Below are 27422 nucleotides of genomic sequence, written 5' to 3'. Positions count from 1 at the left end.
GGGTGCACTAAAATCTCACAAATCACCGCTTAAGAACTTAGATAACCAAATGCCACCTGTTCCCCAAAAACCTATGGATATAAAAAATTAAAAACAACAACAATAACAATGTAGATACAAGGCTAAATACCTGGGTAACGAAATCATCTGTACAACAAACCCCCATGACACAAGTTTACCTATGTAACGAACCTGCACACGTATCCCTGAACTTAAATAAAAAACAAAACAAAATGAAATAAAACAGTCTGCCTTCAAATAACTTAAAATCTGATATGGGAAATGAGACATGATGTAATAAGCAATATGAAAGAGAATGAGATAAGTGCCAGAAGATTCTGAACAAAGCAATAACATTAGGGTAGAAAAAAAAAAAAAAACTTTCTTCTTTGCTTGTTGGAGTAGAAATAGACCAGCAGGTAAAGCTTTAAAGACAGCTAAAAGTTGGGTTTGCAGTAATGGAAGCGGGTGAGGGCATAACGCATACCAAGCAAAAAAAGAATCAGTGAAATATGCAAAAGCATGAGGCCCTCTTAGTCCTCCGAAGGGGCAAATAAACCAAACTTCCTTGACTTTACCTACATCTTGAGCAGACAGCCATGCTGTACCAATAACTTGAACTTCAGACAAGTATTGAAATGGAACCAAATGAATCAGACTAATTTAATGATAGGCATAATTTTTATGATTATTTTATGCTATGATTCTATATAATTAGATACGCAGGATAAACAATTCATAAAGATTGATAGTGAATATTTTCATGTAGGTAAACCACCGTAAACGTTTTTCTTCCTTTTCTATTAATTTACCAAGATTTGTAAATCAGCATCTATTGATAGTTTACTGGTGCCACAAATTCTTTAAGCTTTGCTCACTTTACTCTCTTTACTCTTGGTTGGGATAAGGACCCTGTGATGGATAGTGGGTTCTGAAGCAGCTGTTCTTGCTGTAGGGTCCTTTCCAGTTCAAGTTCTCTCCAGTCCATTGCGGTCTAGGCTCGGTTTGCTACCACCACAACCAGCAGGGGGAGACATGCGCCCTTAAATCCTACATTTAGGGACTTGCGAATGTTTCTTTTTTCCATCTACTTCTTGAAATTGTAACCTGCCTATCGATGTGAGGATTTGAGTTTTTAATCCTACATAGGATACTGTGAAGACTCAAACATGGGCCGAGTTTTATTTGAAGATATTTTAAGCGTGTTATCTATTGTACAATTTAAAATATATATAAACAATTGTTTAATAATTGTTGAATTTAAAGTTAAAGTCACTTAAAAATATTTAAAAGTGGGCCGGGTGCGGTGGCTCACGCCTGTAATCCCAGCACTTTGGGAGGCCGAGGCGGGCACATGACTAGGTCAGGAGTTCAAAATCAGCCTGGCCAATGTGGTGAAACCCCATCTCTACTAAAAATACAAAAATTAACTGGGCATGGTGGCCTGCGCCTTTAATCCTAGCCACTCAGGGGGCTAAAGCAGGAGAATTGCTTGTTGAACCCAGGAGGTGAAGGCTGCAGTGAGCCGAGATTGTGCCACTGCACTCCAGCCTGGGTGGCAGAGCAAGACTCAGTCTAAAAAAAAAAAAAAAAATGTAATAGGAGACAGTGAAAGTATTCAGATGATCTAGTTTCAAATCCCAGCTCCTATCGATATCATTTTACAAAAGAAGGGGCATTTTGATATCTTTTCTGTATACACAGGAGGGAAGATGGGACATAACCTCACAATTTAAAAATAGAATAATTTCGGGTGTATGAAAAACTTAAAGCTTTAGTCTTATTTTTCCAGTTTGGCTGAAGACTGGTGAAAACATCACCACAAGGACTGGCAGCAGTTCTTGGACTGGTGTTTGGGAACCATTGATTTCGTTTTCCTGAACCTCAGTTTGGCCATCTGTAAAATAGTTATCCTCTAGTTTGAATCTAGCATCTAGCATTATTGGTGCTGATCACTTCATAAGTTTTTAAAGAGGATTTGATGGAGTGGTAAGTGTGTGTCATGGGTCAGTGAGAGAAGAGAGGGGCTCCAGCCTGTGTGAGCAGGGGGATCTACAGGTGCCAGATGGCAGAAGCAGAGGCCAGTAATGGTGGGATGTATGACCTTTTTTCCCTTAGCAGTCAGGTGACAAGGCCCTCACAAGCCAGATTGGTTCTTAGCTCACATTTTAGGGGAAGATTTGGCAGAGCAGGTATACTAAAAGGATAATATTCAGGTTATGGTCAGGCTGTTCATATATAGGCAAAGGTTTGATTTTAGAGGCAGTGTAAACCCCTTCCACATAGCCCTCTGTCTTCCTGCTGATACTTGAAATTCCTTTAAGGAATTGCTTGACACCAAGATACTCTGGAACCCAAGACAGATTCTTCCATAACAACATGGAGTGCTTATTATTTGCCAGATGCTGTCCTAAGTGATTTGCCTACATTTATTCATTTAATCCTCCTACTGTCTATGAGATGGGTGTAGTATCATTATTTTCTTTTTACAGAGCAGGAGGCTCAGATACAGAGGCCCATGTCACTTGCTGAGGTCACCAGTGTTAAGTGGTAGAGCCAGGATTTGAATTCCAGAGTCCTTGCCACTTTGCTTGACAGCCTCCATGTTAAAGTGGAAATGGGTAATATCTCAGCCTTTCCTGCTGTGCTAAGGAGGAGGCCAGTGGGGAGCTAAAAGCACTATGAGGAATAAAAATAAAATCCTAAGCCCTTCAGCCAACTGGAATAACCCCTCTTGGCCAAGCAGTCCCGAGAGAAACCCTGAAAACTGAAATGTCTGGCCGTGATGGGGAGAGAGGTCAGACATGCCTCAGTATGCCCCTTCCTTGTTAATCTTTAACCAGAATTATTTCCTAAAGAGTAAGCAGAAACCAGCTCTAGAAAACAAGAAATGGACAACCTGTTCCTTTATCCCATTAGCCAATCACCTGAAGTAGTGACTGCACTCCCCCACCCTCTTTACAGTTTCGAAGTGACAGCTTGCCAGTTTCACAATGCATCCCTTCCTAAAAACTGACCACCATCTCTGAACTAGTTTTGGTTGACTTGTGGAGGATGTGAGGATTTTTGTGTCCTCTGCTTCACCTTGTGATGTCAGAGTAAAACCGCCTTTGCAAAGATTATGACAGTAAGAGAAGTCTAGCATGGCTGACTCCATCTTGCTTCTGCCTCATAGGCAGGCTGTCCTCACACATTCCTGGGTGTAGTCCAAGCTAACCATGGGAGGCATGTAGTTTATAATTTAACTTTGAGGTGAGAATGATAATAGGCCCTCCATGAAACTAACCCCCTCTTTGCTCAGGGACTGAAACCACTTTTGTAAAAGTAATCAAAGACCACAAGATTGGGATTATGGGACGGACCTGAATTCTGCTAAAATATAGATGTAATTAAATGATAACCAGCCATGGCCGGGTGCGGTGGCTTACGCCTGTAATCTCAGCACTTTGGGAGGCCGAGGTGGGCAGATCACCTGAGGTCGGGAGTTTGAGACCAGCCTGACCAAATGGAGAAACCCTATCTCTACTAAAACTACAAAAATTATCCGGGCCTGGTGGCACATGCCTGTGATCCCAGCTACTCGGGAGACTGAGGCAGGAAAATCGCTTGAACCCAGGAGGTGGAGGTTGCGGTGAGCCAAGATTGCACCATTGCGCTGCAGCCTGGGCAACAAGAATGAAACTCCGTTTCAAAAAAAATAAAATAAAAATGTTAACCAGCCATTGTTTAAGAAGTCAAAATCTGTAACTTCCCCAAATGCTCCTATAGGTAATCACTATTTTAGAACCTAAGATTGGTCTTTTGAGATGTTTTTCAGACTTTTGCATTCTGGCAACTGACTGACTTCACTTGAATCTGTGACTCAGGAATCAACCAGTCCTGTGGGCCCCCCACCCAGAACTGAGCACACGAGGACTAATTTTCCACACCCCTATGATTTCTTGCCCAACCAGTCAGCAGCACCCATTCCCTAGCCCCCTGCCCACCAAATTACCCATAATACTATTGCCTCTCAGTTCTCAGGAAAACTGATTTGAGTAATAAACTCCCATTTTCTGCTTAGCTAACCCTGCAATAATTAAACTCTTTCTCTACTGCAATACTGCTGTCTCAGTGAATTGGTTTTATCTGTACAGTAGGTAAGAAGAACCTGTTGGGCAATTACAAGTGGGCCAAAAACTCTACCCTTGGACCATGCTAACACCACCACTTTTTTTGAATATGGGATTCAGGAAGAAATGTGAAGCTCAATTGCATGTATGGTTGTTTCTCCTTTCATAAGTATTCATGACTCCTATAGCTTACTGAATATTACATATTTGGCCATGCAGCTAAGCATAAATTTCTGTTTGCTTTAGCCCTCCCTTGAAGTGATTGCTCTCAGCTTCTTCTGAAGGTTACACTTCCCAGCCTGTGGGCCTACAGGCTGCAACCCTTTATGAGAAATAAAGCTCTCCCTTCCAAATTTATGAACTTAGTGATTCTTCAGTTGACAATTAGGTACAGGCACTTGTGTGGAAAGGAGGATGCCATGAATGGGGGCTGGGCACTGTAAAAGCATACTATAGAAGATGCCTCCAGCTGGTCATCTTTTTCTCTGTACATCATAGAGATATTTGGGATGTGTGTGTGTCTGTGTGTTATATGCTGATTTCAACCCACATACCTGCCCAAACTATTCAGAAGCTGCCTTGTATCTGTTAGACCCTCATCCTGAATCTTTTTAGCGGAAAGACTTTTAAAGTATTTCCCCCAAAAGAGCATAAGGAACTTCACCCCAAAATATGACTCCTAGATATAATGAGTATTTTGAGTTAAAGGCCCTTAGAGATCAACAGATGTTGGAAAAGATTTTTCCCTTATCTACATAAAGATTGGATGGACCCTACAAGGAGAACAATTGTTTCTCGCCCCCCGCCCCTTATTATCTACTTTCTTTTCGTTTATTTTTTGAGACATAGTCTCGCTCTGCCACCCAGGCTGGAGAGCAGTGGCACAATCTCGGCTCACTGCAACCTCTGCCTCCTGGGTTCAAGCAATTCTCCTGCCTCAGCCTCCTGAGTAGCTGATATTACAGGTGTGTGTCACCACATCCAGCTAATTTTTGTTTTTTGTATTTTTAGTAAAGACGGGGTTTTATCATGTTGGTCAGGCTGGTCTTGAACTCCTGACCTCAAATGATCACCTGCCTCAGCCTCCCAAAGTGCTAGGATTACAAGCATGAGCCACCTCGCCCGGCCTTTTTTTTTTTTTTTTTTTTTTTTTTTTTTTTTTTTTTTTTGAGACAGAGTCTCACTCTACCACTTAGGCTGGAGTGCAGTGGTATGATCTTGGCTCACTGCAACCTCCATCTCCCTGGGTTCAAGCAATTCTCATGCCTCAGCCCCCTGAGTAGCTGGGATTACAGGCATGCACCACCACGCCCAGCTAATTTTTGTGTTTTTAGTAGAGATGGGGTTTCATCATATTGGCCATGCTGGTCTCGAACTCCTGGCCTCAAGAGATCTGCCTGCCTCGGCCTCCCAAAGTGCTGGGATTACAGGCATGAGCCACTGTGCCTGGCTTCCTCCTCTTATTATCTATTGCAGAAAAGACCAACAATGTAACCACACCTGAACAGACGCTTTCACAAGATGATGTCTCTTCGCAGACTCACTCAGACAATCATTTAGAAATTAATCTCTGCTGCCCAATCCATTCATTCTCCCTAGCAACCATTTATTGCCAATCGACAAAATTACCTGTATTCCCTGTCTCCCCCTCCACCTGAATAAGGCTATCTGGACCCCACTGGAAAGTGGGGTAAGCACTCTGTGGTTCTCCATGTTTACACATTAATACATTTGTATGCCCTTTCTCTAATCTTTTGTGAGCTGATTTTTTTGGCGAACTTTCAGAGGTCGAAAGGGAAGTTTCCCTTTGCCCCTATACCTCTTCCCCAAATAAATATGAAGTCATCTACTTATTTATTGAGATGAGAGTCTATTTGTCACCCAGGCTGGAGTGCAGTGGCATGACCTGGGCAACACTGCAGCCTTGACCTGGGCTCAAGCAATCCTCCTTCCTCAGCCTCACAAATAGCTGGGACTACAGGTGCATGCTGTCACACCGAGCTAATTATCTTTATATTTTAAAGATGGGGCCTTCCTATGTTGCCTAGGCTGGTCTTGAATTCCTGGCCTCAAATGATCCTCTCACCTTAGCATCCTCAGTAGCTGGAATTACAGGCACAAATTACCATGCCCAGCTTTGAAGTCTTTGATTTAAACTCACACCTTCTCTCTCTCTAGGCCACCCAGAAAGCTGTTCACTTGCCTCTGTGTGGAAGCATTTGATTTTTGGCTTGGAGGTTTTCCTTGGCTTTGTATCTTGCCTCATAGGCTTACCTCCTTTCTGTAAACAGCCTTTGTATCCCAGTTGAGTTCACCAGCATGGGATTGACAAAAGACAGGGAACACAGAAACACCACAGCAGAAAGCCACGTGGAATTGGAGCTCTTCAGTGGGATTTGTTTGTTCAGTAATAGGAAGCTGGCTACAAAGACCAAGATTAGGAATAGCCTCCATATAGCAATTATTTACAAAAACTGAGCACTTTGTGCCTTGTAGCTTGATCTAGACTGGCTTGTTTTGTCATTTCTTGGGTACTTCTCTGTCTCCCTTACTGGAGTCTAAACCCCTTAAGGGCTGGGATTATATCTAATTCTTTTCTCCCACAAAGTAAATTCTGCACAGCATGTGTTCAACTAACTTGCTATCAGTGGGACCCGAACTTCCTGAACATTTAACAGCGGGCTCACACATCACTGAAAGGACTCCAGAGAAGGAAAAGACACCGTGAAGGAGGGGAGTGAGTACCTTCTGTGGCCACAGGTGCACAGAAGCTTGTCCCTCCTTTTCTTTTGTCGGTTCCCTGACATGCTCTACTCTCTGCCACCTCCAGGCCTTTTGCACACACCTGTGTGTGGCCACTGGGGAAAGGAGGAATGAAAGTAACTGTGACTCCCACTGGTTTTGCTCTATACTTGTCATTCTGGCAAAGAAATTCCAGAGCCTGCATTGTTCCTCCCACCCCTCTGAGTCATTGCAGGGTCTTTTCCATTCCGAAATTTACTCAAGAATGCCCTTGAATCCTCCTCCTTTATGTTTGATTTGGCTCATGGGTGACTCTATTTGGAATTCCATGAAGAATCTTATAAAACCTGGTAGTAGAGATGTAGTGGCTGTACTTTGCAGACAGAGACATACCCAAGAACGTCATACGCCAGTACTTCTGTCTCCGGCCCCAGGGAGTCCGGATGGCCCTTTGTCAAGTTTCACTTCACAGGATCGGCCAGCTGGGCTTGTTTTAAGTCAGCACCAAAACAGGTTAGATAAACAGGCTCCATATGTTGGGTTGAAGCCATGCCCAGTTGTTCGTCAGAACTACCTGGTTGATTTTATCTCGATTCAGAATCTGCTTTCTTCACAGCCGATTGCCTGATAGCAGAGTCTAAGGTCTCAAAATTAAATCTCAAACAGGAGACTGAAAAGCAAGCAGTCAATTTGCAAAGACTTAAATATGATATTGGGGTGGGGATGGGGCATGATGAGACTCAGAAAACAATACCCCAAAATGAAAGCCTCAGAAAGCAGCCTCAAAAGCAAGTTTTTATCTGACCTTCTGCTGCCCTCCTGTCTCTCTGTCCCATTCTCTCCCCAGGCCAGCCATAGAAACTAGAATCCCTCTTCCCCAAGGCAGGTCAGAGAAACAGAACCCCTTTTCTCTAAACCAGAAAACCTAAAAATTTTCCCTCCACCTTGCCATGTAAAAACTGGCCATAAAGAAATTACCCGACAACCTCGTTTGACTGTAGGTCGTAGGAGCCCCCATTCCAGAGAGGGTCCTGCCCCACACCCAGAAGGAAGGAGTGCTGCTCAGAGAGGCCGAGAAGTAGCTAGACAAACAAGCCTTGCTGGGTTTCCCCACTCCGCCTCACAGCATTTGATCATACTCTTTTTTGTCCAATCATATTTCTACATGGCTGTCCATACTTCGTTTTACCTAAGCACAAAAATGAACAATTTTCCCTGTATCTTTGGGTCTTCATTCTGAAGTCTCCTGTATACACATGTTAAATAAATTCGTGTGCCTTCTCCCCAGTTAATCTGCCCCCTGTCAGAGATTTTCAGCAAACCTGCTGAGGGTGATGGGGATGTTTTCCCTTGGCCCCCACCAGCATATATTCCTTTTTTTTTTTTTTTTATCTGTGTGTGGGAGGGTCCTTTTGAAAATTCAAATGAAAAAGATGAGTCCCCTTAGACTTCCAAATTTGCAGTGGAATTTAAATTTATTTATTTATTTTTTTGAGACATGGTCTGACTCTGTGGCCCACGCTGAGTGCAGTGGTGCAGTCTTGGCTCACTGCAACCTCCGCCTCCCTGGCTTAGGTGGTCCTCTCACCTCAGCCTCCCGAGTACCTGGGACCACAGGCTCATGCCACCATGCCTAGCTAACTTTTTTTTTTTTTTTTTTGGTAGAGGCGGGGTTTTGCCATGTTACCCAGGCTGGTCTCGAACTCCTGAGCTCAAGTGATCAATCCTCCTTGGCCTCCCAAAGTGCTGAGATTACAGGTGTGAGTCACTGCACTTGGCTCGCTCTTTTTCTTGCTTAACATCAGAGTAGCTTTCACACATTTTTTATTCATTCTTCAACACATTATTGTGTTTTTGGCCTAAAGACAGTGATATCAATACCTACCGTTGAGTGGAGTCTTTACAAGGCAGCTTATTTGTCTAAAGTGTCTTGGAAATCCTGTGCAAACAAATTGCTAAGAGTGTTTTCCTCAGGTATGAAAAAGGGTGATTTATTCACCCAGAACTTGTGGTTTCTTTAAGATGTTGTGTATCCTTTTTAAGATTTAAAAGGCTGCTTTTTTCTAGTAAAGTCTCGTCCCAGCTGGCATCATGGGACACGCTGATCTGGAGCTGTTATTGAATTGATGACCATTCCCATGCAGAACGATGGTGCGTTTGGTCTCCTGCTTTGTGGACAAGTATAATGGGATAACCCACAGGATTTACCCACAGGGTAAATCCAAGAAAATTCACTGCAATGTCTTGTGCTAATAGTTTAATGAAATTCACCCTCCAGCAACTTGTGACAGGGCATGGGGATTTTCTCCAGTGTCACCATACTTCAGGAGTGACTGTGTCATCCAGGTGCAGGTATTCTTGGTTGTCCTTTACCTGTTGTCTCTTCTTGTCACATATAGCTAAGAAAGCAGATGACAGGTTCATCTCTATTACATGGGGAATTACCAAGTGGTTGCCTAGCAACTCACACAGCACAGTCAACATGGTCTCTGTTGTGGAATGTAGAGTGGTTAGCTTTCTTTTCAAGAATGCATTTCCATACTTCTTTTGGGTTTCTAGAAAAGAAGGTACATTTCCTGGATTTGAGGTTAGTAAAATGGACTTTTGTATTGCTTTTTCCAGTATTTATTCTATAGTAGGCCATTATTGTAACAAACAACGATTATCTGACCAAATCATCAATATAGTAATTGTTTCACTTCAATTCAGTAAGCATCTTCTATGTGCCATATACCCTTCTAGATACTATAAGGAATTATGAGGATGCGCAAGTGTGGTCCCTGGTCTCAGGAAACCTAAAATTTAGTGTAGATGCTTATATGTTTAATAGATGTGTATAAATCACTTGTTTACGCATGTGAAACAGATAGCTATATCTGTATGTAAAATAAAGGTATCTTTATTTGGAAGAGTTCCTTTGTGTTTGATCAAAGGATTTTTTTGCTTGTATTTAGATTACTGCCTTCATAGCTTACAGCTGCAATCAGTTCAAAAAGCTGTAATCAAAAACTGTAATCACTTTTAAGACATAGCTCCTATTGGAATCTAAGTAATTAGCAGCTCTTAAACAGCTCTTGTTGGAATATGCCTTTGCTGCTGCTGATGTTATCAGTTAGGATGGTGCTGCTCAGTGTCTGCACTGCAGTCTTTCTGCATAATTGCTGCTGTGGCGTTCACAGCTCCCTGCTTCTATTTTACACATTCCAGTTTAAAAGAAGCTCCTTGTCTTTCTTTGTCTACTTTGTAACCGTGCAGCTGCCTCTCTCCCCTTAAAGAGGGACTTTGGCATGTCCCAAATCTTGCTTTAGGGAATCCTTTGATTACTTGAGCTAACTTCTTTTCCACTGGAGAGACAGTTGCTAGACATAGCCTGGGATTTGACTAGCCCCTTTCCCATGAATTGACTCAGCTGGTGAATTGTGGCATCTTCATCCTCAGGAAGGTGCCAGGGCATGGTGTGAAGTAAGAGTCCCTTGATGCAGCTGGTGCCTATTCGTTAGATTCTCCTCCTCAGTGAACTATACTGAGACTCCACTGAGGAAAGAGGAAGCTCTTGTGGATAGTTGTGCCACAGCCCCAGAATTCTCTTCCACCATTTTGGCTAGTGCTCTTTGGTTTCTCCACTTGCCTTCCCAGTCCCTGTGCAGGGCCTGCCCCTTGATTGTTTTATCGGCCGTCCAGTTCCCTTAGATCCCTTGAGAATTCGTTTGGACCTCTTGCCTTCACACAGAGCCCTTGACCTTTGCTTCCCAATACAGTGTCAGCTAGAAGGAAGGGGACAAAGGGTAGAAGGGGACTGCGTGAGACCAAACATTGTACAGACATTTTCCTCGAGCTTCCTCATTTCATCCTCATAACCACTTCTCCCTAGCTCTTCACAGCCCCATTCCACACATGAAGCTCAAAACAGTGCTACACAGATTACTCTAATGAGTACTGCCACAGTCTTCTGTCTCAAGCCAGTTTTTCACTTAGGATGAAGCCAACCAACATTTACTGTGTACTGTGTCCCTCCCAACGGTTAGGAGCACAGTAAAGCATAAGGCCCAGTCTCTTCTCTTAAGGAGTTCCCAGAACGGTTTTATAAGTGCTATAATAAAGATTTGGGAACACAAACAGGAAATCAGTTAGTTTAGGTAAAGGATGGGAGATCAGGAAGAGACACTTAGGGAGCCATTTAGATCTGGAAGGTTGGCTAACCTCTATTTACCTTTAAAAATGGACCTAGGGCCGGGCGCGGTGGCTCACGTTGTAATCCCAACACTTTGGGAGGCCGAGGCGGGCGGATCACCTGAGGTCAGGAGTTCAAGACCAGCCTGGCCAACATGGTGAAACCCCGTCACTATTAAAAATACAAAAAAAAAAAAAAGTAGCTGGGCGTGGTGGCGCACACCTGTAGTCCCAGCTACTCGGGAGGCTGAGGCAGGAGAATCGCTTGAACCTGGGAGGGGGAGGTTGCAGTGAACCGAGATTGCGCCGCTGCACTCCAGCCTGGGTGACAGAGTGAGACTCCGTCTCAAAAAAAAAAAATGGCCTAGAAAAAGCTGGGTGTTGGCGGGCATGGTGGTTCATGCCTGTAATCTCAACACTTTGGGAGGATGAGGTGGACAAATCACCTGAAGTCAGGGGTTCGAGACCAGCCTGGCCAACATGGTGAAAGCCCATCTCTACTAAAAAAATACAAAAATTAGCTGGGCTTTTTTGCAGCCACCTATAATCCCAGCTACTTGCGAGGCGGAGGCAGGAGAATCACTTGAACCCAGGAGGCGAAGTTGCAGTGAGCTGAGATCACGTCATTGCACTCCAGCCTGGGCAACAGAGCAAGACTTTGAAAAATAAAAAAAGGAAGGAAGGGGGGAGGGAGGGAGGGAAAGAAGGAAGGAAGGAAGGAAGGAAGGAAGGAAGGGAGGGAGGGAGGGAGGGAGGGAGGGAGGGAAAGAAAAGCTGGGTGCAATGGTGAATGGCTGTAGTCTGAGACCAGACTGGGCAACATAGCAAGACCTCATCTCTAAAAATAAATAATAATAAATAAAAATTAATGATGGGCCCAGAGCAGAGATCAGTTGCCTTTTGATGTTGGGAAATCTTTTATTGCTTGAATCTAAATCCTTTATGCTGCAGTTTACACCATATTTCCTCTCATTTCAACTTCAGTTAAAATAGCGAAAATCTGTGTCTAATACCCTAGTCACTCAGAGGTTTTTTAGCAAGTCATATCTGGCTCATTACCCTAACACAGAAAAGAAACTATTTTCCTGTCACCCCAAAACCCTGCAGCTAGACTTTTCTAGCTGCTGCACTGGGAACAGTTTCTAAGAGATTCCTTCTACTAGGCCTTCCCTAGAAGCAGGGAGGTAGGCAGGGCAATCAGCTAGTCGGGCAGCCTGCCCCAGATAACTGCTCTTGGAAAGAGTCTGCGTTGTAAGCATTTCTCATGGTATCTTGACTGAAGACAGAATTTTTGAAGTTAAATGACATATAAAAGACAGGAATAAAGTACAGGGTCTCACAACATCCCGTACGAGATTTTTACCAGCCTATGGGTCATAGTAACCAAAGAGGTCATATTGACATCCAGACCTAAATTTAATTAGCTCTGGTCTCCTACTGAAGGTCTATAGAACTTGCTAGTCATCCCTTGCCCTGCTAACTCACCCTCAGTTATTTCTGGGAGACCCCCAAAGTATCTCCTATAGGTTCATAGGCAAACCCGCTATGTTCTTCCACTTCAGCCTCCCCATTCATGGTCTGCTATTCACAAGCTCCTTAAACGGGGGTACCTCATCAGTGTCTGTGGCCTCCATAAGAACATTGTTCTTGTAGTGGTCACTCCTGTTGCCCTGCTGGGAGCAGCGTTCTCTCCCTTCTCTCCTGAGGCCACTCTAAGCCAGCAAGTCACCAAAGTGGAGGGTGGGATAGGGCAGCAGGGACCTCTCACAGACTGGCTGCACTTTCAAGTGCGTTTTGAAGCAAAGTTGCATATATCTTTAATTGCACAAAGCCTCACACAGTTACTCCTCTTTCCATTTATCGCCCTTCATGCTTCCTCCCTGGGGCTGGAAATGAGCCTCTCAAGCCATCATAGAAGATAATAGCTCATCAATACCTTCCAGTACCCTTATCTTTCTCCCCAGAGAGCTCTGAACCCAAACAAAACAACTTTCACAAAACCAAACAAATAAAACTCAAAACCCTCTTCAATTCAAAATAGCAAAAGTATGTCAATTGTTGCAAATACTTACAAATACTTGGGTGGACAGAAGTGAGAAGGTTGGTGATGCTTTGTATGCTCCGTCCCATAATTCATAAAACCCAGGAATAGTGGGGATTTCTCGTATAACCTGAAAAGGAAGTCAACTTATTTGCATAAGAAACATAATGCATGAAAGCTCCCATGTCATTGGCAATCTGTGAGAATGCAATCCTGGGAGAAATCTGCAATGGTTGTAGTCCAAAATTTAACAGTGCTTTGTCAAATACACTTTTTGCTATACAAGAATTTTCTCTGTAGGCTCTAAGAAACATCCACTGCACCCTACTCCAAAATAAACACACAGAAATTAAACTCTTTCAATCCAGATAATGCAAAAGACAAAGATAGAAATAGGATTGCCCTAAAAGTAGACTTCACAGTATGGTGGACAGAGCTCAGGATGTGGCTTTAAAGGTCTTAGTTGAATCCAGGCCCTGCCACTTACAAGTTGGAATCGCCTGAGAAAGTCCCTTTCCCGCCAGGCGCGGTGGCTCACGCCTGTAATCCCAGCACTTTGGGAGGCCAAGGCAGGCAGATCACGAGGTCAGGAGTTCGAGACCAGCCTGACCAACATGGTGAAACCCCATCTCTACTAAAAATACAAAAATTAGCCAGGCATGGTGGCACATGCCTGTAATCCCAGCTACTCAGGAGGCTGAGGTAGGAGAATAGCTTGAACCCGGGAGGCAGAGGTTGCAGCGAGCTGAGATCGCACCACTGCACTCCAGCCTGGTCGACAGAGCAAGACTTCCTCTCAAAACAGCAACAACAACAACAACAACAACAACAACAACAAGCCAACAAAAAACCTGTAAAAACTTGCTTTTGTGGTCTAAGTATATTCTTAGTTTAAAACCAAAATGTTTTGTTACCACTGCTATTTGTTTAAACATCCCTGTTTCAACATTAGCTTTGGCCATAGAGGGTATCTGGGACCAGAAACACAGGATCTCTGTTAAAAGAACACGAAACATCACTTCCACATGACCTGCAATTTCTAGAATGGAGAGAAAGCTTCAATAAACATTCCATGATAGCATGCAACAAAGGCAAGTAAAGGCTGTAATAGAACATTGGCATGGTGTTCTTAAAAGAATAATATTATTTGTCCTGTATTTAGCCAACACAAGGATGTGTTGCTCTTGTTTTCTCATGGTGGGAGATATGAAGTTATGAAGAGATAGTTACTGGATCGAAATAGGAGGAAATGATGCCAGACAGCTAGAAAAAAATATTGGTGTGCATTGATTACACAATAAACAAGTAAATACATAAGGAGCTCTTCTTTACCATTATTCTAAATCTTCAGTGATAAATCACTATACTTCACAAGGATCTATGAATTTTGCAACATATTACTTTTAAATTAATATGTTTATTTTTTTTTTATTTTTTTTTTGAGACAGAGTCTCAAAAAAAACAAGAAAATGCTATGGAGAAGAGCAGCATCGGGGGGCAAAGATAAAGCCAAGTCCTGGTGATATTGTTTGAATCCCTGGATCAAGCTTGGCCTGAACCAGCACAATGCCTAATCCCTGGTCTGCTCAGTTATATGAAACAGCATCCCAATTTAAAGTCATTTAGAGGTGAATTTTCTGTCACTTAGTGCAACCAAGAGAGCAGTAACTGATGCGAAGGCCACATAGACTTGGCTTTTTTTTTTCTTTTTTTTTTTTTTCCTGAAGTATAAATTCCCTTAGCATCTGTGTGGCCCAGCACTACCCTGGATATCCTTAGCTGTCTGGTCACAAATGGGGACTGCTACTTGGCGGTGATTCTCAACCAGGGGTGATTTTGCCCCCAACGGACAGTTAGCAATATCTAGAGACAGTTTTGATTGTCATGGGGTTGGGGGAAGCGCTACTGGCATCTTGTGGATAGAGGCCAGGGATAGTCCAAAATATCCTACAATGTACAGGGCAGCCCCTGCAACGAAGAATAATCCAGCCCAAAATGTCATTAGTGCTCTGTAGATTGTTTTGGCTGCCGTAACAAAATACTTTAGACTGGGTAATTTATAAACAGTGGAAATTTATCATTCACAGTTCTGGAGACTGGAAAGTCCAAAGTCAAGGCACCAGCAGATTCAGTGTCTGGTAAGGGCTCATTCCTCATAGATGGCGCCTTCTCTGTGTCCTGGTATGGCAGAAAGGGTCAACAAGCTCCTTCAGGCCTCTTTTATAAAAGTTTTAATCCCATTCATGAGGGGAGAGCCCTCATGACCTAATCACGTGGCAGGCAGATCGTCTAAGGTCAGGAGTTTGAGACCAGCCTGGCCAATGTAGAGAAACCCTGTCTACTAAAAATACAACAACAAAAAAAACGGGCTGTGGTAGCTCACACCTGTAGTCCCACCTACTCGGGAGACTGAGGCAGGAGAATTACTTGAACCTGGGAGTTGGAAGTTGCAATGAGCCGAGATCGCACTACTGCACTCTAACCTGGATGACAGAGCAAGACTCTGTCTCAATAAATAAATAAATAAATAAATAAATAGTAAATAAAATAAAGAGTGTTAGGAGTCTTCTGTCCTATAGGCTGTGAACAACTAAGCTTGTTTAGGTCCTGAAATGTCACTGTCATTGTCAGCATGATAAATGCTTTGTGCTATAATAATACAGAGAATCAGGATGTCTATTCCCCAAAGCCTTTGTGATGGAGAAGGTGGGCTTTCCAGAGGCTCTGACTGTGGAATGTGTCTAGAATCCTCTGCATGTTTTCCAGGTTCACCTCCACACCCTCACCTCTGCTCAGCCGGGTCCTTGCTAGGAGCTGGAACCTGCCTAGTGGGTCTCTGATCACAGCCCCATGCTCCACAGACCCCGGACTCTCCACAGCCCCAGCTCCTGCCTTGTCCTGGTTCCTTCTACCAAGGGGCAGCCTTCTTTATAAAGCCGGACTCTTTTCTATTTTTATTTTTTGAGATAGGGTCTTGCTCTATCACCCAGGCTGGAGTGCAATAAATAGTGCAATCACAGCTCACTATAGCCTCCACTGCCTGGGCTTAAGTAATCCTCCTGCCTCAGCCTCCTGAGTAGCAAGGACCACAGACGCACAACAACACTCTAAGCTAATTTTTAAAAACTATTTGTAGGGATGAGGTCTCACTATGCTGCCCAGGCTGGTCTCAAGCTCCAGGCCTCAAGCGATCCTCCTGCCTTAGCCTCCCAAAGTGCTGGGATTACAGGAGTGAGCCACTATGCCTGACCCAAGCCTGACTCTAAAGGACAGAGCTAGTACCAAGCTTGTGCAAGGACAGTGAGAGAGGGGAGACTCAGTAATTATTTTCCCCCAATAATTAATAAGACATTTAAAGGACTTATCAGATCACCACAGCTCCATCATCCCTGGGGAACTGTTTGGTTTAGCAGAACTGTTCCCACTGTGCCCCCTTTCACTTTCTTCTTTCCTTGCCCAGACCCCTCCCCCACTCAGTTGATGTTGCGCAAAGCTTTCAAAAAAACAAGTTTTGTTCCCAGGTCAGCTATATCCTCCCAGGAAGTTTCCCCATCCCAGGGTGAAGTCAGGCCAACACAAGGTGAAGAGTTCGGAGGGTGGGTGGCGGGGGCAGGGGTGTTTTGCGCGGGACAAGGAGTTCTATTTTGTTGTTGTTATTCTTTGTGTCATTTCCAGAGAGATAGGAAGGAAAACATAGTCAACATTTTTCAATTCTGCACAAAAGCCGAGAAGGGATTTTCTTCAGGAACCTCCCTCTGGGTCAAGGCTCTGCCATGGCGGGGAGGCAGAGGGTGGGGGGTTAAGAAATATAAGGCCCAGTTCCCCGTGGAGGCGGGGGTTCGGTGAAACCAATCCCTTGAATGTGAGATGGAACCAACATGCAACTCAGTTTGCTTTGGCTCTCACTGTGCATTTGAGCGAAAGCAAGGGAAGCACTTCCTGTTCCCCTGGCTGAAAGCTCAGCTGACCCCGAGGCTCTTCTGGTCATGCTTAGGTATGTGCGTTTTATGTCACAAAATCCAATATCGACTTAGAGATTTAAAGTAGCCAGTCAAAGATATTAAATGACACTTGCATTTTTCTTCAAAGAGAAATCTTCTTCCTCCTGCCCTAGTTAAGGCCTTAGTTGGGGGCTGCCAGCTGCCAGGGACTGGGCATGGTGAGCTTTTGTCTATTCTCTCCTGAATACCCCTCTCCCCACTTGCTGGTTGCTTTCAGAGTCTAAATGGAGGTGATGGGTGAGGATGCAGGGAAGCAGGAGGGGAGCAGGGGAATAGGGCCGTTTTTACTTGACTGTATGATTGCCAGCTCTCTGGGTGTGGCAGATGGTGAAAGCTCTTTCTGGAGGGTTCCCTGTGTTCTTCAGAAGTTCCCATCTCAGCCAGGTGCAGTGGCTCATGCCTGTAATCCCAGCACTTTGGAAGGCGGAGGCGGGCAGATCACTGGAGCCCAGGAGTTCTAGACCAGCCTGAACAATATGGCGAAACCCCGTCTCTACCAAAAATACGAAAATTAGCTGGGCGTGGTGGTGCACACCTGTAGTCCCTGAGAGGCTGAGGCAGGAGGATCACTTGAACCCAGGAGGCAGAGGTTGCAGTGAGCCAAGAATGCGCCACTGGACTCCAGCTTGGGCAACAGAGCAAGAAACCCTGTCTAAAAAAAAAAAAAGAAAAGAAAAGAAAAATTCCCATCTCTGAGGTTCTCTCCTGAAGTTCCCTGTTCTATACCTCCATTTCAGGTACGGCTATGACTCCGTCTTCAACCCCCAGAAATCCAGCATCCTCTTGCAACTTCTTCCTGCTGACATCCCTTTGCCCTTCTCGGAGGCCCTACAGGACTTAAAATGACCCCCCCACCTTGGCCCTCTCTCCTGCCATGGTCCAGTCTGATCCACATCTGGCCCATGGGAATAACTCACACAGCCCCTTCACTCATCCTAATGCAGTCCCTCCTGGCACAGTCCCATGGGGGCCCACAGCTCCAAGTGGCTGCATGGAAGCCTCCATCACTGGGCTTGAGTCGAAGGTGGTACCTTCAGCTCCTCGGTGGGGTAGCTTACAGCATAGCTTTGCCCTCTCTGGAAGTTTCTATTCCCAAACTCTCCCCATTCTTCACACTCTTTATATTCTTGGTAGGCTGAGGGCCCTGAGTGCTATGCAAGTGGTTCCCCATTATTTCCTTTGTAAATACTACATATGGGAGTCTGTCTCACGTTCAGTTTGCTATCTGATATTGTGGTAGCCTGCTTCCACGATGGCCCCTAATTGTCACCACCTCCTGGTATTCACATGGTTGTGTCTCCTCCCTTCCTTAACAGGGCCGACCCTTGTAGCCACTTGCTATTGCAGAGCTGATGGCATGCATCTTCTGAGGCTAGGTCATTGTTGTGTGTTGAATGATGTCCCCCCAGAAGATACGTTGCAGCCCTAACCCCTAGGGCCTATAAATGTGACCTTTTCTGGAAATAGTCTTCGCAGCTGTCATCAAGGGTTGTTCTTGACTAGAGTGGGCCCTACATTCACTGACTGGTATCCTCATAAGGAGAGAGAGACACAGAGTAGACAGACACAAGGGAGAAGTCCGTGTGAAGATGGAGACGGAGATTGGAATGATACAGCCACAAGCCAAGAAACATCTGCGGCCATCAGCAGCTGGAAGAGGCAAGGAATTATTTATTCTTTCCCACTTATTCTTTCACCAATGAGCACCTTCCATGTGCCACTGTTCTGACCCTGCTGACAGCGTGGTTTCAGACTTCTGGCCTCCAGAATTGTGAGAGTAAATTTCTATTGTTTTAAGTCATCTTGCTTGTGGTACTTTGTTACAGCAGCCGTGTGGATCTAATATAGTCATAAGAGAGACATTATGACCTCCTCCCTGCTCTCTCTTGAACCACTCATTCTGGGAGAAGTTAGCTGCCATGTCCTGAAGCTACTCAGGGAGGTCTATGGAGAGGTCCATGTGGCAAGGAACTGAGGCCTCCTGCCAATAGCCAGCACCATCTTGCCAGCCTTGTGAGTGTGCTATCTTAGAAGCACATTATACGGCCCCAGTCAAGCCTTCAGATGAGTGCATCACAACTTGACATCTTGACTGCAACCTCATGAGAAACCCTAAGCCAGAACACCCAGCTAAGCCACTCCCCAGTTCCTGACCAAAAGAAACTATGAGATAATAAATGTTTATTATTGTTTTAAGTTACTAAATTTTGAGGTAATCTGTTATGTATCAATAGATAACTAATACTAATATCTGTCGTATTGGGGCCTCACTGTAACTTAGAACAGAAAGAGTTCTGTATTATAATTCTTTTTTTTTTTTTTTTTTGAGACGGAGTTTCGCTCTGTTGCCCAGGCTGGAGTGCAGTGGCCAGATCTCAGCTCACTGCAAGCTCTGCCTCCCGGGTTTATGCCATTCTCCTGCCTCAGCCTCCTGAGTAGCTGGGACTACAGGCGCCCGCCACCTTGCCTGGCTAGTTTTTTGTATTTTTTAGTAGAGACGGGGTTTCACCGTGTTAGCCAGGATGGTCTCGATCTCCTGACCTCGTAATCCGCCCGTCTCGGCCTCCCAAAGTGCTGGGATTACAGGCTTGAGCCACCGCGCCCAGCCTCCATATTATAATTCTTAAACGTTATTTGGAATGGTTAGGGGCCTCAATGCTAGTCTCTCTGGGGATATTTCCAGCAATGGGCCCCACAGCCATTTATAGTGAGTTGTCCCACTTACTCTTTCATCAGTGAGCACCTTCCATGTGTCAGATGCTATATTAGAGACTGGGGCTATAGAAATGAACAGTCTTTTGGGAGGCCCAGACAGGGGGATCACCTGAGGTCAGGAGTTCAAGACCAGTCTGACCAACATGTGGAAACCCCATCTCTACCAAAAAAAAAAAATACAAAATTAGTTGGGTGTGGTGGCGCATGCCTGTAATCCCAGCTATTTGGGAGGCTGAGGCAGGAGAAACCCGAGAGGCAGAGGTTGCGGTAAGCCAAGATTACACCATTGCACTCCAGCCTGGGCAACAAGAGTGAAATTCTATCTCAAAAAAAGAAAAAAAAAGAAATGAACAGCCCTCTTCTTAATCTCTTAACTGGTGGTCATTATGGTCTCTGCCAGTGGAGCACAATGGGCAAGAAGGACAGCACTGCTTTGCAGAGAAGGGAAAAGAGAGACATCACTGAGGCACTGAGAAGAGAAGCATTCAGTGGTGTGACCCTGAAGAGGCAAGAAGAGGACCAAGTTCAAGAGTCTGCAAGAACAGTGGGAGGTAGAGCTGGAACTAGGATCCAGACACCCCATTTCTAGTCTTGAATTTGTGCTTCCTGAACTACACTGAGGCTGGCTCATGGTACCAGGGTCTCTGAAGATACCTGGAGGCATGGACTTGAATCCTGCTGGGATACTACTCTTTGGATAATAATTTCTCTATCGAAAGGCAGGGTACAGAGTCTTGGAATCTTGTTTCTGCTCTGCCATCTTAGCTAAATAACTCCCTTTGGAGATCCGTTGAACCCTGATATATCAGCAAGCCCCTCTGAAACATCATAAGCCTCAGGAAAAGAAGGCTGGCCTTCTCCTCCATCTGAATCCTAGCCCTTCTTTTTTTGAGACGGAGTTTCACTCTTGTTGCCCAGGCTGGAGTGCAATGGCGTGATCTTGGCTCACCGCAACCTCTTCCTCCTGGGTTCAAGTGATTCTCCTGCCTCAGCCTCCAGAGTAGCTGGGATTACAGGCATGCAAAACCATGCCCTGCTAATTTTGCATTTTAAGTAGAGATGGGGTTTCTCCGTGTTGGTCAGGCTGGTCTTGAACTCTCGACCTCAGATAATCCGCCCGCCTCTGGCCCTTCTTAGTAGTGGTGTTTTCTAAACAGGTTAGATCAGAATTTGACACCTACTGAAATCTCCAGGGTGGCCCCTCCCAAGGTCAAATTGCACATCTTGCCGATGAGAAGAGCCTTCACTTCTTGAGCATCTACTCAGCAGCAAGTGATTTCTCTAATCTTCACAACACCCTCTCAAGGCAAGGGATCATGCACCACACTTGGCAATCTAGGAAAGTGAAGTTCAAGAACAAGCCCCAGGACACATGGCTAGTGGCAGCGAGGCACAGAGCTGGAACTCCAACCCAGGCCTGTCTAACCCTAAATCTCCTCCTATCCACCCTCCTTGCTGCCACAGAGGGTGACTCAGAGGTACTCAGTCTGGGGAATTCAAGCCAGTATCCCAGGAAGTGGAATTTTCTCCAGTGTCCTAGGAAGGAGGGATTACCATGGCATGGGGTGGACCAGGTAGACACAAGAGGCAGTGAAGTTGCATAAAGTGGTGATTAAAGAGAATGGAATCTGCTGTGGTTTGGATATGGTTGTGTCCACCTAAACTCATGCTGAAATTTGACCCTCAGTGTGGGGGTGTTGGGAGGTGGGGCGTAGTGGGAGGTGTCTGGGTCATGGGGGCAGATCTGTCAGGAATGGCTTGGTGCCATTCTCGCAGTGGAGAGTGAGTTTTCACCCTGGCAAGGCTGGATTCTTGTAGGAATGGATTTGTTCCCAAGACAGTGGGTTGTTATAAAGCCAGGATGCCCCTTGGGTTTTCCCTTTGCAAGTGTTCACTCTCCCTTTGACCTTCTGTATGTTGCAGCTCTCACCAGAGGCTGAGCAGATGCTGATGCCATGCTTCTTGATTTTCCCAGCCAACAGAATTGTGAACTGAATAAACCTCTCTTCTTTACAAATTACCCAGTCTCAGGTATCCTGTTATGGCAACACAAAATGGACTAAGACAGGTGGGTGACAGAATGTCCAGGTTTGTAACCTAGCTTTTCCTTGTGCACCATATCTCAGGTTCTTCATCTGAAAATTGGGGATAAGAGCATGTACCTCCTTGGGTTTTGGGGAAGATTAAATGAGATAATGCATGTGAAATTCATGGCAAGAGTAAACTGCCCATTACATTTTTCTGCTATTAATATTGCTATTGACATTACTTTCCCTCCATGGCCACTAGACTCTTGTATCAGGCAAATATTTGAAGAGAGACAAATTTAAACGAAATAGATGTAACTTGGAGGATGATGGCAGAGAAATCTGTGGCTTCATGGTTTTTTTGTTTTGTTTTGTTTTTTGAGACAGAGTCTTGCACTGTTGCCCAGGCTGGAGTGCAGTGGTGTGATCTTGGCTCACTGCAACCTCCGCCTCCTGGGTTAAAGCGATTCTCCTTCCTCAGCCTCCCTAGTAGCTGGGATTACAGGTGCCCGCCACCACGCCCGGCTAATTTTTTGTATTTTTATAGAGACAGGGTTTCACTATGTTGGCCAGGCTGGTCTCGAACTCCTGACCTCGTGATCCACCCGCCTTGGCCCTCCAAAGTGCTGGGATTACAGGCATAAGCCACCTCACCCGGCCTTGAAGTTTGTTTTTCTATTTTTTTTTTTTTTTCCAGCTCTAAGACAGCTCCCTGTGTAAGATGACGAGTGTGATTCATTGCAATCAGCTCCTCTCCATGTAATGAGGGAAGTTGGATGTCATCTTGCGGCTTCTGTCCAAGTTGATGCAGTTATCTATTGTGTCCACAGGATGTCGCTATCAATCACGCTTCGACTGAGTACAGCCAAACCAGGATACTCAGGGAATTGGAACCTGTTATCAGACTTCCATTTAGTACAGACACAGCGCCAGGGGGCTGAGCATTCTTCGGCAACACCCTTTGGACCCCTTCTCTACACCAATGCTGTGTGACCTGAAGGGCTGGGGACATGAAGGAGCAGCTCAGCTAAGGTGACCCAGATGGTTGGGCTCGGAGCTGGAAGAACACTGTGGTCTCCTACCTCCCAATTCCTGCATCTGTCCTGCTTGTAAGAGGCTTGCCAAGAACAGGAGCTCTTGTTTGTAGGTCTCTAGGGATGGCCACCGCAGGGAGTGTGATTTGAAGATGGGTTCGGGGTGACATTACAGGCCCCCTTTAGGCTCTGCTGGTTGCAGGCCAGCTCTCTGGGGTGCCTTTCTGATGGCTGCTATTTTAAAGGCAGATAGGATGACATTAACAACTTTTATCATTCAACTAGCAAGGGCTCAGGACGGGCAGCCCCCTTCTGGGAATGTGCCTAACTCCTGCCCCAGAATGGAGGAGTCTCTGTGGCTCTAGGGGAGCTGGCCTTCTGTGGAGTCTGAGCAATGTACTGCACAGGGAGAAGACGCTGCCAGCTGATACCAGTGTCTCTATGCAGAGACATTTCCAGGACACCACGTTAAGCAGCAGAGACACAAGAAGTCAAGGCCCATGTGCTCTGGTATGGACGTGTGCCTCCTGTGCCTCAGTGGCATCATCTGTACCATGGGAGGTGTGTAATGAGGGGTGCGATCACGACTGCAAGTGCACGTACATAGTAGATGCCCAGGAAGTGCCAGTCCCCATCTCCTTCCCAGTTTCTTCAGAGCCTTCTGGAAGGCACTGGCATAGCCCAGTCCTGAGGCATTGCTTTTTCTTTCATGGATGATCAGGAGCTTCTGTGATTTCTTCCCCCTCACTCTTCATTTTGCCAAGATGTCGCCCATAGTAACCTCAGCAGTGGAGCGGGGATTCTGCACTGTTCCACTGCCCGGGGCTGCACATCCACGTGAGCGGGGCCGACCCGTCCCAGAACGCTTTGCCCTTGGAAGGCAGCATCACCTGCAGGGGCAATGCTGTGGACAGCTCTGGCATGTCCTCCAGGGCCCTGGCATGGTCAGTGAGAAAAGGCCCCCAGGCGTGGGCTTCTCCCATCAGTCAGGTTCAGAAGGCTTCCTGGGGTAAGTAGAGACGCTCCCTACCCAACTGAGTTGTTAAAATGACAGGAGGGAGAGGGGAAGGTCTGGGCCTGTGGCACTGTGATTTTTTTTTTTCTTTCTTTCTTTTTTTTTTTTTTTGGAGACTCGTTGGGGTAGAAATGAGGACAGGAAGAAGTACAATCCGTCTGGGATTGGTTTATTTTTATTGCTTTTTAAAATCATGTGACTAATTGGTGTTCATTGAAAAAGAGAAAACAAAAATAAGCCAAGAGAAGACAGCAAAAATAGTCTGTTAACATCTTGGCAAATATCCTTTTTCTCTGCATAGAAACAGAGAATACTTTTGTTTCACTTATAAAATGTTTCTTGCTGTACACAGCTTTATAACCTGCTTTTTTCTTAATGGAACAATATACTAGGACATGTTTTCAGGCCAACAGATAAATATACTTCACTTGCATTGATGCTATTGGCACCATGGTGTTCTGGTGGTTGGTAATTTACCCTGTCATTCTGTCTCCCTTTACTCAGTGGCAAAAATGACCTGGGCACCTGCCCCTGGGCCTGGGCTGGACATCGGTCCTTGGCAGATGGGGAAGGTTGGTGACCAGCAAGGCACAGAATAAGGACACATGGTCCCAGCAGACCCTTGGGATGACCTTGACCACTTGGACCTTGGAGAGAGAGGGGACAGGAGAACAGAGGGCAATGCCACATGGAGGGGAGGGTGCAGATGGCTGGTGGCTGGAACTCCGGGAGGCTGAGCAGTGGGGGTGGCAGGAGAGAACTGGCTCCTTCTAGATAGGGGAATATCGTGGTTAGGGTTCTGGGGTCAGATTGGATCTGGGCTCTGTCACCTACTAGCTGAGGAATAAATAATTGAGCCTTGGGGCCGGGCGCGGTGGCTCATGCCTGTAATCCCAGCACTTTGGGAGGTCAAGGCGGACGGATCACCTGAGGTCGGGAGTTCAAGACCAGCCTGACCAACATGGAGAAACCCCATCTCTACTAAAAATACAAAATTATTAGCCGGGGTGGTGGCGCATACCTGTAATCCCAGCTACTTGGGAGGCTGAGGCAGGAGAATCACTTGAACCTGGGAGGCAGAGGTTGTAGTGAGCCGAGATCACGCCATTGCTCTCCAGCCTGGGCAACAAGAGCGAAACTCCATCTCAAAAATAAAATAAAATAAAATAAATAAATAATTGAGCCTTGGATCATCACCTATAAAACTAATAATAGATCAGATTGATGTGCCAGGATTAAATGAAAGAATCTACAAGCTATAAAAAGTGCTGCGTGGCAGCTGCCTTTAAACTTATTCTTACCATTGACTTTGTTATTGTTGTTGCTGCATTTCCAGGTAATGCAGAAGGGCTTCCCTCTTCCCTAGCCCATCCCTCTTTCTCATTTCTCTCACATTCCTGCTTCCTTTCTCTTCCTTTTCCCCTGCAAGAGCTTTGGCTCTGGGAGCAGTGGCAGGAGGGAGGGAAGAGGCTGCAGCCGCTACAGCCTCATGCCACATGGGGGCAGCAAGGCCCTCTGAAATGTGGGCCTGCCTCTCCCACCGTGCCTTCTGGCGGGTGCAACGGCCCAGAAGAAAGAAATCCATACCCACCTGGGCCCAGGTAGGGAGGCACTGCCCAGAGGGGTCCCACGGTCCCCAGGCTGGACCGGCCAGGCCCTGGCAGCCAGAGTGGGTGACTGTGACAACAGGTCCCGGGAAGGCAGGGTGCCCCAGAGTGGGGCTGGGTCTGCTAAAGAGGGAGCTGGAGAATCTGGAGAAGGGTGGGAAGGAGGTGTGAGGGTTCTCCAGGAACCTACAAGGCTCCAGGTGCCATGAGAGGTGGCCCTAGGAAATTGGCCAGCCGAACTTGGTCTTTGGGACAGCCCAGAAGAGAGAATTAAGTGGGAGTCAGTATAGCACAGTGGCTCAGCACACGGGCTCTGGGGGCTGGCTGGACCTGGCCGCCACTGGTGGCTCTGGTGCTTACCAGTTATGTGGCCTAGATCGATTCACTTAACCTCTCTGAGCCTCCATTTCCTCACCTGTAAATAATAGTGGTACCTACCTCATAGAGTTTGTGAAAACTAAGGTAATATACACAGAGCACTTGGCACACTGCCCAATCCACGGGAGCTTAGTTATTTTTATCACTATCAGGTAAGTTGGCCTGGAGAGCTGGGAGACAGCTGTGTATAGAAAATGTATGTGCTGGCCGTGCACATGCATGGTGGCTCAAGCCTATAATCCTAGCACCTTGGGAAGATTGCTTGAGGCCAGGAGTTTAAGACTAGCCTGGTTAGTTCAACATGGCAAGAGCCCTATCTTTACAAAAAATACAAAAATTAGCCAGGTGTGGTAGTGCACAACTGTGGTCTCAGCTACATGGGAGTCTGAGGCGGGGGGATTGCTTGAGCACAGGAGGTCAAGGCTGCAGTGAGCCACAGTCGCACTACTGCACTCTAGCCTGAGTGATAGAGCGAAACCCTATCTTAAAAAAAAAAAAATAGACCAGGTGCGGTGGCTCATACCTGTAATCCCAGCACTTTGGGAGGCCAAGGCGGGCAGATCACCTGAGGTCGTGAGTTTGAGACCAGCCTGGCCAGCAGATGGTGAAACCCCGTCTCGCCAGCAGAGATGGTGAAACCCCGTCTCTACTAAAAATACAAAAATTAGCTGGGCGTGGTGGTGCACGCCTGTAGTCCCAGCTACACGGGAGGCTTAGGCAGAAGAATTGCTTGAACCTGGGAGGTGGAGGTTGCAGTGAGTCAAGATCACGCCAATGCACCTCAGCCTGGGTGACAGAGTGAGACTCCCTCTCAAAAAAAAAAAAAGAAAGAAAGAAAGAAAGAAAATGAATGTGTTTCCCTAAGTTCACAACTGTAGCTGGGTATTCTTTGTAGGACCAGGTTGGGGTATGCATGGCTGGGGATCTGGAGAGGAAAGAATTGGGAGGTTGGGGTCAAAGGGCAATTCTAATAAAGAACAAGGAGTGGGGGCCTCTAGGCTTGGCTGCTTTGAAACCGGGTAAAGACTCCAGTCGCCTTCCTGGTTAAGGAACATGTTGTATGTGTCCACACCATACCTCTTTCCTCCAGGCTGCTCTTGAAGCAGTCCCACTCCTCCTGGGGGTGCAGAGCAGGGGTCTACAGTGGTGCCTGCATGGGAAGTAGAAGAGGGCTAGCATGGAGGAGAAGGGGGCTCAGTGTCCTTGAGCAGCTAAGGCCTGTTGGTCAACCTGGGTCCACCCTGCAGGGAAGCAGGTGTCCCTGCTGGCCTCCTTGTCGTGCCTGGACCAGGCCTCCCATTTCCTGCTAATGAGGCGCGGCTCCTCCAATGGCAGAGGGGCTATGCTCCTAGCAGGCAGGCTAGCGGGTGGGTGAGCAAGGGTGAGAGTGTGTCTGCCTGTGTTCTTTTAACGTCTCCAGAAAGGTCACTGAGGGGTCTCCATTAGGAGCGGTCTTGAGCCCTGTACTATTTTCTCATACAATTTAATCTACTCCCTGGATGGCCTCCAGTGTGTGAGCCACTGACAATCGCAGGTTTTTGCAATCAATTTCCTGGAAGCCGCGGCCCAGCCGGCAGCCA

The 27422-nt window shown here is 46.1% G+C and overlaps 1 protein-coding gene across 1 annotated transcript in view; it reads left to right on the top strand.

Annotated features, from left to right (window-relative positions):
- Window positions 1-27422, top strand: part of LOC106999500 (uncharacterized) — a 58120-nt gene that overhangs the window by 6012 nt on the left and 24686 nt on the right. The window contains exons 3-5 of the mRNA XM_077938824.1: window positions 17804-18725; window positions 21705-21849; window positions 22639-23851. Of these exons, the coding sequence (XP_077794950.1) occupies window positions 17804-17912 (109 nt within the window). The 3' untranslated portion in view covers window positions 17913-18725; window positions 21705-21849; window positions 22639-23851. The remainder of the gene's footprint in view (window positions 1-17803; window positions 18726-21704; window positions 21850-22638; window positions 23852-27422) is intronic.

This window comes from Macaca mulatta, chromosome 7 (assembly GCF_049350105.2).
Source record: "Macaca mulatta isolate MMU2019108-1 chromosome 7, T2T-MMU8v2.0, whole genome shotgun sequence".
Classification (NCBI taxonomy): domain Eukaryota; kingdom Metazoa; phylum Chordata; class Mammalia; order Primates; family Cercopithecidae; genus Macaca; species Macaca mulatta.
This window is presented reverse-complemented; position numbering and strand designations above follow the sequence as displayed.